Raw genomic sequence first — 15,461 nt, 5'->3', positions numbered from 1 at the left:
ATTATTGTTTCCATTGTTGTATATTTAATGACTTCTTTGATAAATAACACAGAGCCAGAAACCACAGCACAGAGGTCGCTCATGTAGAATTTGAACATGTCGAAGAGACTGAAGCCAAAATTTTAAAATTTGAGAAGGGATTTATTTTATTTTTTTCAGCCTAAACCTTAACTATCTGTTAGTCATTAGACTTTGAAGTGGGCTAACATGTTGTAGAACATGTATGCACACACATACACACACACACATACCCGAGTGACCGCCAGGTCAGTCTGCATGTTCAGCTTTATGCAGGTCAGAAATAGGAAAACCGCAGAGAAGTTCTGCCATTACTGTGTGTGCCTGTTGTATGTGTGTGTGGGCTGGAACAGGCTCACTTGATGCTCTTTATCGTTAGTGAACTGGTTCTGTGTTATTATTGTGCATCACAGTAGCCTTTGTTGCATGAAAATCCTTTCAGAAAATTAGTTGTTTATTGTTGGTGATGGTGGTAGTGTTGATGATGCTGTTGTACTTTTTGGTTTGTGTTTTTAAAAAGCCAAAGGTTCCTTTTGAAATAGTGTGCACAGATAATGATTTTTATTACTTTATGTTTCTGTTTTAATACTTTTTGTCTTGTTTTGTTTTTAGGGAAATGTGTCTGTTTACACCTGTATTGGAAAAATATAGATTGCATATATAAATACATATATCACTTATCTGGCTTTGTGAGTTTGGCTTTTGCTGTGCCTCCCTCTGTGTACATCAAAAAAGTTCAGCAGAGAGTGAAACAAAGCACACACTACGAGAAAATATGAGCGTTTGTTGTACGCTGATCCGAACAAAGAGTGTGGTGTCATGGCGAATGTATTGGAGCTACTGGAACTCTCTTGTTTGTGGCTGGAACAGCAGGGGCTTATTCAGGGGGGCATCATACAACACAGGGGAACTGAGTACAGCAAAGGTAAACAAGGTCTTTAATCAGTGAGCGGGCGTTTGAAACTAGAGGACAGTCGAGAAAATGCCAGATGTGGGTGGAGAGCGCTTGCAGTTTGTATAGGAGGTTATAAGTAGAGGAGTGAACCGTGCCGGGAATACGGAGCAGAGCTCAGCTGTTGCATGGGTCTCGTCTGACTCCATTTGTTACGGCTCATCTTCCAGTTCTTCTCATCGACTGCTCTCCTCGTTGCATTTGTCTGGTCCCTCTCTGCAGAGCCATGCACCCCCAGCGTCCTCTTCCCCAGGCCATGCCTTCCGCCTCTCTGGGACAGCACCTGCGGGACATGGCCATGGGCCTGGGACGAGGCAAGAACTTCCTGGGAGGAAACTTTGCCTACAGTTTTATCCAGTCGGTTAAGGAATGCCTCTATTTCCTCCTCTGCTGCTGGTGCATCAAAGAGATCCTGGACTGACAGACTGAGAGAAAAGGGTATATCAAGTGGTAGAGCACAGATTTTTCCTTGTTTCTCCACTGGGTCCTATAGTGTAATTTCAACCAGCTTTTATTTCATCAGAAATGGGAGTGTTATATGGTAAAGCCTTGGCAGGTATGACTTGATTTGAATGACTGTTATGTATAAACTAAATGCTTTAATTTATAGTGTTTAATAAATCTATCAATAATAATATCAAAATCATAAAACCACTCAACCCCTTAACATTTTTTTGCTTTTTGTTTTTCGGTGTCTCTATAGGAAGGGAGGTCTTTTGGGGTTCGAGGAAGCTTGCCAGCAGGTTTCAAGATGATACAGACTTTATATCTGGACTGGGTTAGAGTTTTCTGAATTGTACCCTGATGATCTGAGATTCCCAGAACTGTGGCTCACCTGATGTTCACTGTACAACACAAAGTGGTGTACAGTGCCAGAATGAATAAAGGAACTCATAAACAGAAAAAATAATTACCTACATGTCTGAATTTTTGCTTATTTTCTTTTGGTCATTTGATGATTAGGTAATTCTGCACAGACACCTTTAAAGGGAGAAAAATGCTTTGATCTTAAGGTCAGTCATATAGCTTCTATGAAACAGTTTTAGCTTGCATCTAATGTGACTCTTGGTATTTCTTAAGTGAGTGTGCAAAAGAGCATTATTATTATCGCTAAACTGGAGGCTCTATTTATGATGGAAACCATCAACTCAAGCCTGTCTAATGTCAGGGTAGCAGTAGCAGTAACCTGTAGTATTAATTTTACATTAATTTAGCCTCCATCACTTACATATTTATACTTATATATATGTCAATCAACTTAGAAGCTTTCCAGCTGAAGTGAAGCGGCAACGATATCTTATTGGATGAGCGAGAGGCGGGACCAGAGCAAACGCGTTCTGTGATTGGGCGAGAAGAGCATGGCTCAGTAAGTTCTGGAGGCACGTTATAAGTTGTCAAGTTGGATGGGAAGAATCAAAGAAGTCCCTGCTTGCGTCTGTGGCGTCCTCTGAAGTCTAAAGTAAAGTGACAGACCACGGTAAGAACCACCTGAATCTTTGATTGTACTACAAGATAACGACGTCTTTTCTAGTGTTGTTTCTTTTCCCTCTGTGTCGCCAACGTCGTTTCACGTTTTCCTGGTTGCTCGGCAGACATCGTTGAAGTGGAAACGTTGTTTTTTTTTTTTTTTTAAGGACTAATGTCAACAACTTTCGGCGTGTGAAGCCTTTAGTAGCCTACCAACAGCGGCCCTCACCACATGTGAGAAGTGATATTTCTGAGTTTAACCAGATGTTGTTGTCTTCTTTAATGACATTTCCTGTCGCAGGTTATGAACTTCTTCCAACTAACCCCGACCCTTTTTGCATAGTGATAAGAGCGGTCTGCTTTTAGCGGTGATGCTGTGTGTGGAGCTGGCTTTAGCTCGCAGCCCAGCGTTGGCTGTCCTCATGGAAAGTCTTGTAGTTTATCTCTTGACCTTTTTTGGTAATTTTTCCATGCAGAGGCAAAGACGCTGCAAAAAAAAAAAAAAGATTAACAGTCTAGTCTCTGAAAGAAAACACACACATGCAGATTAATGTCTGAAGAGATAAACTGAGATTAGACGCATGCACTGTGAAAGTATGATCTTGCACTGACTCCTACAGCTAGAGCTTAAAGGTTAAATTAAATGCTATTCTTACCGATCAGTGAATAAGATCAGACCAGGATGTTATTTTTTTTCTCCCTCCCTTGTGTTGCATGTAAAATAATCCTTTTTAAAACTGTCCTTAGAATACATTTCTGCCTCTATTTTATTCCCCATGGCCATCTCCTGCATACTCCCTCTGTCTGTCTCTAGTCAATCTCATGGTAGCTATATTTAGCTGGCATCTATTTAAACCATTCCACTATATGCTCCACAATGCTCCTTGGGCCCCAGGCTAGATTCAGTAGGCTTCTCTTGGGAGGCACTCGATTAGGAGACCTAAATAGCAGAGCTGGGAGAGAATTGAATTTGGGGAGTGAAGTGTGTCATTACCCAGACAGTGTGGTATTAACTTAAGTGCCTCGTTCTTTCAGCATTCGTACAAAACTAGACTGGATGCATATAAATATGTCTTGCTGTTATGCTACCTTGTGTAATTTGAAAGGAAAAGCTTTATAAAAATCTAATACCTGACACATCCACCTAACAAGGGGGTGACACTGAAGTGGTTACATGGGAGATAATTTTCTCAACTACTGTGGTGGCAGTTAAGATGAATGATCTTACTGTAAAATAGGTGATTCCAAAGCAGTGGGCAGATATAGTGTACACCACAAATGTGCTCATTTGTAGACCTCTGTTTAAGAGACCAGTACCTTTGAAATGGACAGCCCATTGTAGTGCCGGCCTTAGTTACCCATGTCTCTGCCAAAACATTTCCCAGCTAAAGCCAGGCTGGCCAAAAGGCTCACAACACACATAAACTACTAATGAAGAACTGAATGCTCCCAGGGAATTAGACTTCCTGCTCACATACAAAATGCACACACTCGCACTAAGACATCAGTAACACATTACAGTCAGACCTTTATTGGCAAAATGGGTGAGGCTGAGTAGTAGAGGCTTGTATTCAAATCGGGTAAACAATGAGCGTAAATTTCTTAAAGCTGCAGTCCTCATATTGTTACTGTGATTGTAAGCTAGTGGCACATTGTTAGTTGTCTCTTTAAGTAAAACTGTAAAATATGCATGGCTTTCATTCAGGGTGTACGTATGCACGCTCTTCACATTGTTCTCCATGTTGTTCTTGTGTTGCAGGAGAGACACGCAAAGCCTCTTGGGGGCCATGTCTGGCACTGGGAGTGCTAATAACAGCTGGACCATCCTCACTCCTGAGGTATCATCACTCTGTATAGAGCACTGGAATACACAGGCTTTAAACAAAATGCTTTATTTTTAAAAATTACTGGTCTCAGTTAATTTTCTTTCGGTTACCTAAATATGAAGTTTGTTTTCTGTACTAAGTCTGTCTTGATCATTCTGATTTAACTAGTATTCAGGAAGGCAATCATTTGTGAGCCTATTAAAGAGGGTGATGCTCAGTCACTCATTATTATTCCAGTAATGATATCTAAATTAATATATAAAGAATCTTGTTTTATTGTTACAAGTTGTGGATTACTCTTTCTTTTTAAACTTTGTTGCCATATTTTCTCAGTAAGGACTCGTCCATAACTACAGATAACACATATTGTGGCAAATTTATTTATGCTTCATAAGTCTGAAAGGAAAAAATACATTGTAATATTAGATTTTTAATTCGCTAAATATCAAAATTGGTATCGGTGTTGAAAATGAAACAACTGTGAGGTTTCTTTGATTTTTCTAGTAGTTTTTTTCAAGTGGTCTTAAAAGTTTATCAAGCTTTCTGAAGCTCTTTCAGACACTGGCTGCTTTTTCACTCATTTTCAGTCCAGTTTTTGTAATTTAATGGGTTTTTTTTGTTTGTTTGTTTATTTGTTAAGCCACTTAACACTGAATTATTATTGCACCAACATGATTTCCAGAGAGCTATTAGGAAAAAAATTTGGCAGATCTTGACATGGTGTGCAGTGTATCCTGACACAGGACCTGAGAGCATCTTTCTCTTCACTTGATCACTAAAGCCTCATCAGAAATGGCCTCAGTGAAAGGGTAGCTGTCAAGAGGCCATTCTTAAGAGATGGAAATGCAGAGAAAAGGTCGAGATATGCTGGATTACACAAGAACTGGACTGAAACTCATGGCAGCAAGTCTTATGGAGTGATAAATCCAAATTTAAAATTTTATGGGTCACATCAAAACAGCAGCAATCCCAAACACACTGATGGTGCAGTAAAGGCATATTTGCATAGAAAAACACACAGTGGCACACTCAGCTATGAATTGGCCTCCACAGAGTCGAGACTTCAACATTTTTAAAGCAGCGTGGTATCATGTGGACAGGGAACAAAACAAAAGGCAGCCAACACCCAAAGAAGAGCTTTGAATGTCCTTCAAGAAGACTGGGCAACTATTTGAGAATGCTGCTTGCAAAGAAATGACAAGAAAGCTTCCCTGAGAGAGTCATGGTCATTTGTACTCTGTATTCTGCTTTTGGTTTATATAATGTGTGTTTGTACATTACAGTAAATGACTGCACCCTGATGGGTGGCTTAATATTTTGCACAGCATTGGATGTGTTCTGACTGGCAGTTTGTCTTTCTTAGGAAACTGCTGCTGAAACCCTGAAGCCTGTGATAATGGGGACGGAGTACCATGGAGAAACCCATACAACTGCACCAGGTGCCTTCACATCCATTCATTTTCTCAATCGCATATCCACATTAGGATCCGAGTATCCCTGAAAATACTAACTTTTGTAGCAAGTCCATTTACCAAGTTTGGCAAACTGAATGTGCTTTCTCTGCTTTACAGGCAGTTTGTAAATTTATAGTAATGTTTTTGCAAAACTTAAAGCAAGTGATTGCTTTGCACTCATTTGATGCTTTCCATGAGATGTGGATAAAGTTGTCTGGATTGACAAAGAGAATGACATTTGGCTGGCTTTCTTGTATTTTTTCCTTGCAAACGTTTTGTTTTGTTCTACTGCTAATGTCTTTTGAGGAGTGCTTGCATATTTAAAATGCAAAATTATACTTTTTTTTTACCTTTTATTTCTGTTGATAGTGTGCAGAAATAAAGGTAAGTAAGGGTTCCGAAGATGCAAACATGGGTACTTGCACACATGACAGTTGATTAATGCGAGCTGCTATGCCTTGCACACAGAAAACATAAAGCCAAGTGTGTTTTTCACTACATCAATGTGTAGTTGGTGCTTCAAGAGGTTCTTTAAATGATGGTTTGGGTTTAACGTATAAATTCAGTTTTTACAAGAGTGTCTCAAAAATAGTTTTACTGGCTTGATGTAATATTCTGCAGTTAGTGCATTAGAGCTTTGAGACTTCCAGCTATTATTGCAAAGTTATTACCTAAGCAATCAGAAACGACTGTAATCAAAGAAAACAACTGGTAAAGTAGAAAAAATACACCTCATCACCACTGCTTTTCACCCTGCCTGTGCATACTGGGGGCAGGTGTTGGTGTCACAAGTAGGAATTGCTCCACTTCAAAGAGTCAGGATTGAAAAATGTTGAACTGCTGCCCTAAATGGCTCCCCTCCTGTGTCTGTGTTTGATCCAGGTTCTGGGGACAACAACCAGCCTGCAAATGGTGCAAAGTCTGCAGAAGGTCTCCCTGTAGAGAACTACCTAGTAAGGCAGCAATACATGCAATGTTCTGTTCTGTAACAGTACCATTTGTCACGCGGCTTTGCTGAATGTGTAGCTTTGATTGGCCAATGAAAGCATTCTCCTCTCCCACGTTTTAATTTTTTAATAATCCCAGGGCTTGAATGATTGCTAATTTTTGAATGCTCAAAGAATAAATACTAAAACTATATATAGTGTAGTGAGAATGCTTGATTCTGATTGGACAGAATTTGCCTTTTTTTCAGGTAGCAGCATTATCCTTCTCATTTGTTCCTCAGATTTGGAAAGTGACTCATTTCAGCTGTTGCTAGGCTGTAGCTTAGAGACGGCGTTCTTCATGCTAAAGATAACACAACACAATATTTCTGTTTAAATAACATTTACACCTTTAAGACCAAACTTGTATTATTTGCTGAAAACTGTAACTTAAGTAGTGAGTGGGTTTTTTTGGGTGGATTGCTTGGCTTTTAACCAAAAGTGCTAAACTATAAGAAGTGCAAAAACTTTCAGCTACGTTTTTTTTATGATGACCTTATTCTTATATCCAGGTACCAAAAGAAAAAACAGCAGAGCTAAGTGGAGGCTCGAGTGCAGATCAGCCCACCTCTGTGCCCACTTCTGTCACGGATAACCCCATTCCTTCCTCTTTGGAAGTCTCCAGCAACTTGAACCATGGCAGTGATGAAGTCAGCCAGGCAGGGGGCCTACCTGAGGGCCCGGCGCAGAGCAGCTCTGACCCTGATTCATACTCTGACTCCTACACTCATGTAGCTCCTTCCCCTGATGAGCCCCCACTCTTACCGTTGAGCACAGAGACTCTTGGAGGTGCAGAGTGTGTGCAGGTGGAAGGAATGCAGCATCTGCGAAATGGGGAGGAGCTAAAACAAGAAGGGGAGGAGTCAGATGCGTATCTAAAGACAACTGACTTGGCAAAAGAAACGGGTATGAACAGGGCGAAAGTCGGGTCATTATTACTTTAATATTAGAATAACTTTATTATGTGTATGTCACTGTATACATGGCATGCAGCCTTTCTCTTCTGCTATTGGAGACTAAGCCACATGTTCTATTTGTGTTTGAAGTGTATTTGTTGGAACACCTGGTTATGGACTTTTTCAGTATCTGGGCCAGGAGGTTGTCTGGAGAAGCTGTGTGTGGAGGCGAGCATGATGTGACAGAAACCTTTAGTTACATGACACCCTGCAGAAGTAAATTGGCTTCAGAGGGACAGGAACCACTTAAATTTTTTTGCAGTGTAGTGGTTTTGGTTTGTGTCACTTTTTACTGCTGCACCATCAAATGATTGGTCTTCTTCTTTCTTACACTTTGTTTAAAAAGTAAAGTTCAGCATTAGTGATGTCTTTACAGAGCCAGTTATATCATTATTGCTCTTTTCTTTCAAAGCCAGACTGATTTGTTGAGTTTAAATATAAGAAAGTGGAGCAAATTAACCAGCATATCCTGCTTAGCTGGAGTGCTATCTTATATCAGCTATATAAAAGCAAGAAATATCTGAACACAATCAGTTTGTGCTGCGACTTTGTGCTTAAAATAATTACTCTGCTGGGGGTTGAAATTTCTGATTGCATATTGTTGTGGTGTTTTCAGTTTATATTTGAGGTGTTCCTGTAACTTAATTATTGGTAGAACTACACCTTAATACTGTTTTCTTTCACCCCTCCAGACCCCCCTGCAGATTCAGAAGTGAGTCAGGAGAGAACCGAGAAGGCTGGAGAGGAGGGAGAGTCAGAGGTGAGGAAGAGAAGGTCCCTTTTAGCATCTCTGGAGCAGATTGGGAGAAGAGAAGAGGAAGAGGAAGTGGAAGAATTTCAGCTCCCCCAGCGAGAAGACGACAGCGGGTTTTCTGTGAACAAGTGCATCCTAGGTGCTCTCATTCTGTTAGGCCTTGGCACCATTTTTTTCTCAGGTAGGCATGTTACGAAGGTTAACGTTTCCTTTTTTTTTTTTTTTTTTTTTTTTTTTTTAAATTAAATTTTTTGGGAAGCTGTTTGCCTATTTTAAAGGTAAAAGCTTAAAAGAATAGAAAGTAACTAACACTGGACTAGATGAAGGATGCTCCGAGACTGAGGTGTATTATACATGCAGGTATCTTCATGGATCTGGATGAGGGTAGGTTCTTTCTGTGTGTATGTGTGGGTCACTGATTTAATTAAGTCTTTGTTGGCCACAGCATGTTTGCATGTGTGAGGATGCATGCAGGAAAAAAGCATTTGCATCTTATACTTTGCAGAAAAAAAGCTTTCAAAGTTCTTTACGCTGTTAAATGTGGGTTTTTGTCCTGATACTTGGTGTAGGTGTTGTCAAAAGACAACCTTGTTGCTTTGAAGGGACCAAGAATGACAGTTAGTAAATATTAGCTTTAGAAGCCTGTAGGCTCAGTTTGTCACCTGATTTTGACGTACAGTTTGAAAAGCAAAGGCGTGAGAATGAGGTAAAGGTGAAAATAGGATTCATGAGGACTTCACCAAGGAATCCATACATTTATTTATTTATTTTTTTTCTATTGCATTTACAAATGCATTTGTAATGAAGTGTATTATGAATGCTTCTTTTCTGCTCAGCTGAATTTCATTTTACTGTCAGAAACCTTAAGCATGTTGTTTCTGGGTAATTGCACTTTTTTCATTTAAAAAAAAAAAAAGAGGTGTGTGTGTGTGTAACAGAGATAGATATATTAGTTTTTTGCATGCTATTTTTAATTTATTACTCGCATTGAAACTAATATTTGCATTGCAGAGAGCGACTATAGTACAAGGGATCTGAAAGATACAGAGCTACCAGGAAAACGGGTCAGTGTAATGTCTACTCCTGTGTACACTGTGTCTCTGTTTCTTCTAGTCTAACCTTTATTTACTGTATAATGAGTGGCCAAAAAAAATTTTTTAATTAATTTTACTGTACAGTGACTTGTTCTTTCCCGTTCCATTAACACCTCTTTTTCTTCTCCACTCCTCCACCTGGCAATAGTTATTTTGAGAAGACTTCTAATATCTTGCGGATGTGTAATTCTGTTTGTTGACAGGAGTGGCTTAACCCAGAGGCTCCTCCATCCCCACTAGATGCTGACAATTCAGAGCTTTTAAACAAGCTAGCCAAAGGGAATGAGCAGATTTCTGTGCTCCAAGCCCAACTTCAGGTGTGACTCCATTCTGTCTCTCACCTCGTCTATCCTCTGTGTGTGTGTGTACAGTAATACACATATATTTATACAAATGTGCGTCTGTGGATAAAGGTGTCAGTGAGTGTGTAGTATTCTCACAGGACTCTCTTTTCCTGTTCTTCTTTAAACAGGCACAGAACGAGGAGCTAAAAGTAGCCCAGGGACAGGCAGCAGAGGGAGCAAAGGAGCGGCTGAGGTGGGAGGCGGTGGAGAAGGAAAACAGTAGGTTGAAGACAGAGATGGCTTCTCTCCCTGTCCTTCAGAAAGAGAATGAGAGGATGAAGAAAGAGCTGGAGTCATTCCCGGCCCTACAGAAAGAACTAGAAACTCTGAGATCCACTGTGACAGAATTAAAAGTCTCTTCAGGTACAAAGGGAGCAAGGGAGGAAGAAGGGAGGGAATGTGGAGGAGAGTAGGAGATATAGAAGGATGAGAGTTATAAGAAAGCTTGGGAGTAGATTAGTCATTTAGTGATTTGCTTTCTTCTCTCTGTTTTTGAAACGCAGTGCACACTTGTATCTTTTTCCTTTTTCTAACTTTCACTTTTTGTGGTTGCTCCAACAGGCAGTCAGACAGCTCAAGCCTCTGTGAAGCTCTCTACATTGCCCCCACCTGGTCAGCCAGAGGACAGCAATCAGGAAACGGCTGGGTCCACAGGGAGACAGACAAAGCATCCACGGGATGACCCAAAGCAGAAAAAGAAAGATGTGAAGAGAGATCGGTATGACATGGGCGAGCAGAAAGAGGGAAAAGAGAGAAAAAAATCTGTAGGGATGGAAGGAGAGAAAAAGGGCCGTAAAGATGGAGGTAAAAAAGAATGGAAGAAGGAAAAACATGAGCAAGGAATGTTTGACAGGGAGAATGATAAGCAAGGTAGACAGAAGAGGCATAGCGAAGGGGAAAAACAGTGGAAGGAGAAAGACTGGAAGAAAGGGAAGACTAGCAGAGGTGATGAAGGAAAGCCATGGAAAGATGGGGAAGGAAAAAGAGAGCGGGCAGAAAAGAGGGAGAAAAAAGAATGGAATGAAGATGTTGATAGGAAAAGACCAAAGCATGAGAAAGTGAATGAGGGTAAACAATTGGGAGGTAAGGAGGAGAACAAGCATTGGAAGGAAGGAAAGGATCATGGGGGGAGACAGAAAGAACAAAAGGAATGGAAGAAGCTGAAAGACGGCTTCAAAGACAGTGGAAAAGCGCAGTGGGAAGATAAAGAGTGGAAGGAGAAAGGAGAGAGAGAGTGGAGAAGAGGCACTGAGAGGAATGATAAAAATGACAAACTTCAGGGTAAAGCAGGGAAAGAAAAGGATGAAAGGAAACGGTGGGAAGGCAGTAAAAATCATGGCAAAGACGGATCGAGGGAAGATGACAGGAAGCGATGGAATGAATATGAGCGGAAGAGTCAAAATGGAAAACACGATAAGGAATGGAAGAGCAAGGACAAGAAGTGGGAACAGTCGAAACAGGAGCAATTGAAAGAGGGAGACGGGAGGAAGGAGAAGAAGCCTAATGAAGACTGGAAAAAAGACAAATCGCAATTCCAGAAAAGCAGAGATGTATACAAGGTTAAAAATAATCATGGCAAAAAGGAAGAACATCAGTACGGAGACCAAAAGCAGCCTCATACACACCGCAAACCCTCCATGGGGCAGCCTGAGTACTGGGTCCAGCAGAGAGAGCGTCTCCAGCACAGTCCTAAACCTCCACAGGAGTGCGACTCATTGGAGTCCTGTGCAAAGGCTGAGCGGCTGCTCCCTGTCCACTTACCCGAGTTTGAGGCCATCCTCCAAACCTATCTAGCTAAGGCAGAGCAAGCAGGTGTGGATAATTCCAAAAGAGAGGAGCTCAAAAAGCTGGCCACACAGTTTTTTAAGGATGGAGTTTTTGTTCATGATCAGATGAGCTTTCAAGATTTTGTTGAAGATTTGAGCGATATTTTAGAAGACATGGTGGAAGAGGACGAGGATGGGGAACAAGATAGCGCCATAGAGGATGAAATGGAGGAGTTTGAGAGAGAAGTCATGAAAAAGTTTTCATTGCCAGGAGCTGGAGAGAAGGAGGAGAGAATCAAAGGGGACTGGAGAAAGGAGAGCGGACAAGGACGTGGCTGATGAAATGATAGAACTGATGGATCTGTCAAAAGTGGCTAAAAGGAGTCAGAGCGAGTGAGGGTTTACTCAAAGGGAACACTTCTTATTGGACCACAGAGGCTTAAAGTATACATTTATCAACCTGTCATGCTTTTTGCAGGACGGCCTTTTGTGTTTTACCTCCATCTGCTGTCCACTTTCTGTTTTTGTTTGTTTTTTGGGGGAGTGCTCATGCACACACTTAATGCACTGTCACATAGGAAGGGCTTGAACGTACATTAGACGTGTGTGTGTGTGTGTGTGAGAGAGAGTGTTATGGGAAGTGCTGAGTCTGATATTTTAAACATTTACTTACAGCTGTTTATTTGGGACCGACCACCTGCAGCTACTGTGAATGTCCGTTAGTGTGAAAGTCATTGCTATTCACAATGCTGTATTCTCTTACACTGTTGCTCTCATTAAGATTTCTAAAAGATGCTGCACAGTCTTATTCAAACACTACACTTTCACTATTTTCTGCAAGCGGCACTGTGCACTTTTAAAATCTGCTTATTCGCTGATCAGGCCCGTAGCATGGCTGTTTTTTGTTAATTAAGCATGGACTGCTGAACGAATTGAGCGAGGGTCTGTATTCATGACACTTCTGTTTGTACATACATTATGCTTGTGTTTAGGAACTTGCTTAAATTTACAAATGTCTAATTAACTTATTTTATAGGTGTAATATAGAGAATTGATGGGCACATGAGATTTTGACATGTTGAGCATGTTTATTGCTGTTCAGGTGTGGAGCTTATGCAGATGTCCTTAAGTTATTGCTTTGTGATGACTGTAACATTTGTTTGTGGCTGGTGATGGTACTTAAGAGATTTGTTTTCAAAAACGCTTTCTTTATCTCTTTATGTGTGGATAAACTTATGAAATGTAGCAGATTTAAAGGCCTTCAGCACCATAGAGATTGGGGGGGGGGGGGGGAACAAAAAAACAAAGGTTGCCACACAGCGTGTGGTAGCACAGAGAACTTTAAATGTCATTACAGTTGTGTTTTCCCATGTTCTTGGCATTAAAAAATAAATGTAATTCCTCTCTGTGATGAATAATACTTGACTTTGTCTTCCTTTAACTCACCTGTTTAGTCTTTAAAGAATACTTCCTGAAGTGTATGCTCGCTGTAACAAGTTCTCCATAGTGATGACAGATAAGCCACGGGCTCTTGCCACACACTGTATTTTTTCTACACTATTTACAGACTCAAACAGCTCCGACACTTTGCCTCAGCTGCAGCGCCACTGCCTTTTCAGTGCATTTCATTCGTGCGTCACTCCTCTGGGCCCACACCTACTATAAAGGAGGGATCATGATTAGTAGCTGCATGCCAGGTGTGCCAGCCTGCTCCACCTCTTTGTTCAAGCCATTAAACCACACCACATTGTCAAACTCATCTTATTAGATGCATTGAACTCAGGGTGCCTTTCTTGCTGTGCCACACTGATGCAGACAATTCTACAAGGTTGAGAACAAGAAGTTGTTAGTGAACATTTATCCTAATGTAGTCTGTCTGTACATCAACTGTTTCATTAACTTTGCTTCAGCAAAGAGAGATCAGCAGCCTTTATACCTGGTTATTTTAAGTTAATCTTAAATAGAGAAGAGATTAGGTTATTTTTTTTTTTAATCTATTGTCCCTTCCTATTGTGTACATCCATCCATTTTTCTTAACTTTATCCAGCTGAGTCATCTCCTTGTCTGATATACGCATTTCTTCCTTTGTCTTCAGCCAACAGTAGCATAGTTTCCGGTGGCATGCTCTTGGCCAACAGCACCAGAGGCGATCGTTAGTAGCCCGAGCTGCACCCAATCTGGTATGGAAATCTCATTCTTGATGATGTTTGATTTGGCAAAGAATGCCCTTCCTGACACAACCCTCCCAATCTCCCTATCCTGGCTTGGGACTGGCACTAGGAGCACACTGGAATGCACCACCACGAGCGCCCCCACCCCATGTCTAGGTTTGGAAGAAGTCAGAGTACCTGGAGAGAATCTGTGCAGGCTCAGCATGGGGCCCAAAATAGCTGTGGATTTAAACACAGGACCTTCTTACTGTGAGGCCAACCACTGCATAACTACCTGCACCCTTGGGAACAAATGTGAGAAAGAATAGAGCAGGAGATAGTGACATATAGATTACTGTGATTTCATGTTATTCAGTCACGGAGTCTGTCATGTCAGTCAATCATTCTCTTTGTTTCAGACAGGAGAGTGGATTATGGACCTGGTTGAATATTACAGTTTTCCACATGTACCCTTCCTGCGTCAGAAACGGTCATGGTTCAGCGCATTGTCTGTACAACCCTGCAGAGGTCGTACTCTCAAGAGCAACATATCTCATAATTTCTTCAGATGGGATACTGACACTTCGACCTTCACTGTGACCTTAAACAATTTTTTTTTAAAAATGTATTTAATCCTTACCAAGTGGGCCGGGCAACCTGGCAGAAACCCCTGTATCTGTCTTTTTATTGAAGAGTGGATGGAATCACAACACTGAATCTGACTCCAGAGTAATTTAACTCCAGGGTAAATGGCCAAATTATAAATGTAATGCACACTGATTTTATGTGATTTGTGACTATATTTCTCACCAATGTCTAATAGGATAAATGAATTAAGCTGTGAAATTTCATGTCCTAAGGGTCAAAGGTCGGCTTCACCACTACATGTCAATTTTCTAGAGAACATGTTTCAGGACAGTCTTTTACAAAATAACAGGCTGTGAACGTATTTACTTAAATTTGGTCAGAAACTGAACTGGTGACACTAATCTACTGAATTCACTTCATTTAATAATAAATGTGGACACATGTGGGCCTAAATTGATTGGTTGGGAATGGCCTACAACCCCAAGGCAGTAATTTAAGTTTATATTTAGCTTGAAACCTTTAGGCCTATGATGTTTGCCTCAAGGCCAAATGCTGGTGTTGTAGACTTAAGTAGCAATTGAGAACTTTAAGACAAGTCCTCAGACAGAGATACACCTGCAGCTACAGTCCCAGGATATCAATCTTAAAACAACTAGAAGCATTGGCCCACTGAAAGCACCGATGCTTTTATAAGACTGTGTGTAGGGAAGCAATTTCCAGCCCCCTCACTAAGCCATTTATTTTGAGTTAGTTGCCACACTCTCCTTCCCCAATGACGGCCAAGGGAATGGAAGGAGGAGAACTAAATACTGCTGTTTCGAGTATAAGGGAATAAAGATGTGTGAGTCTGGGTGTGTGCGTCATACAGCAGAGAAACAAAAACTAGAAGAGGGGATATTTGGATGATAAAGCCGATGTGCTTGTTAGTGCTAACTGCCTCCCTAATATGCCAATTGTGCACATCCTGTCAGAGCTTTAGAGTTTAAAAAAAATTGTTTTATGAGGTAAAACCCAAGTGCCTCATTCTCATCCTCATTCAAAAGTTTCCATATACAGACAGTATAATTATATACCTGATGTACTGCTCTACTTTTTGCTCTCCACAG

At 40.9% G+C, this 15,461-nt stretch overlaps 2 protein-coding genes across 4 annotated transcripts; both read left to right on the top strand.

Moving 5' to 3' along the window:
- Window positions 1–786: 786 nt before the first annotated feature.
- lenep (lens epithelial protein) lies at window positions 787–1,851 on the top strand. The gene has a single exon (XM_063488683.1). The coding sequence runs from the start codon at window positions 1,197–1,199 to the stop codon at window positions 1,389–1,391; it is 195 nt and encodes a 64-aa protein (XP_063344753.1). The 5' UTR covers window positions 787–1,196; the 3' UTR covers window positions 1,392–1,851.
- Window positions 1,852–2,349: 498 nt separating this feature from the next.
- Window positions 2,350–12,904, top strand: pbxip1b (pre-B-cell leukemia homeobox interacting protein 1b). Of its 3 annotated transcripts, none has more exons than XM_063487720.1 (11): window positions 2,350–2,447; window positions 4,197–4,275; window positions 5,627–5,702; window positions 6,600–6,670; window positions 7,216–7,609; window positions 8,352–8,594; window positions 8,774–8,797; window positions 9,425–9,477; window positions 9,711–9,824; window positions 9,980–10,070; window positions 10,413–12,904. In XM_063487720.1, the coding sequence occupies exons 2-11, from the start codon at window positions 4,225–4,227 to the stop codon at window positions 11,954–11,956; spliced, it is 2,661 nt and encodes an 886-aa protein (XP_063343790.1). In that variant the 5' UTR covers window positions 2,350–2,447; window positions 4,197–4,224; the 3' UTR covers window positions 11,957–12,904. The 3 variants fall into 3 exon arrangements, with proteins under 3 accessions (XP_063343790.1, XP_063343788.1, XP_063343789.1); XM_063487718.1 differs by having other exon boundaries at window positions 9,980–10,214; XM_063487719.1 differs by lacking the exon at window positions 8,774–8,797 and having other exon boundaries at window positions 9,980–10,214.
- Window positions 12,905–15,461: the final 2,557 nt, after the last annotated feature.

Source organism: Pelmatolapia mariae, linkage group LG10_11 (assembly GCF_036321145.2).
Source record: "Pelmatolapia mariae isolate MD_Pm_ZW linkage group LG10_11, Pm_UMD_F_2, whole genome shotgun sequence".
NCBI classification, from domain to species: Eukaryota; Metazoa; Chordata; class Actinopteri; order Cichliformes; family Cichlidae; genus Pelmatolapia; species Pelmatolapia mariae.
Note: the sequence above shows the minus strand (reverse complement) of the source record. Positions and strands in the feature narration are given on the sequence as shown.

Excerpts from the sequence above, each read along its gene's own strand:
- pbxip1b (XM_063487718.1), top strand. The coding sequence starts at position 4,225 with ATGTCTGGCACTGGGAGTGCTAATAACAGCTGGACCATCCTCACTCCT. Across the intron at positions 9,825-9,979 it reads TGCTCCAAGCCCAACTTCAG|GCACAGAACGAGGAGCTAAA; the intron begins GTGTGACTCCAT and ends TTCTTTAAACAG. Across the intron at positions 10,215-10,412 it reads AGAATTAAAAGTCTCTTCAG|GCAGTCAGACAGCTCAAGCC; the intron begins GTACAAAGGGAG and ends TTGCTCCAACAG.
- lenep (XM_063488683.1), top strand. The coding sequence starts at position 1,197 with ATGCACCCCCAGCGTCCTCTTCCCCAGGCCATGCCTTCCGCCTCTCTG.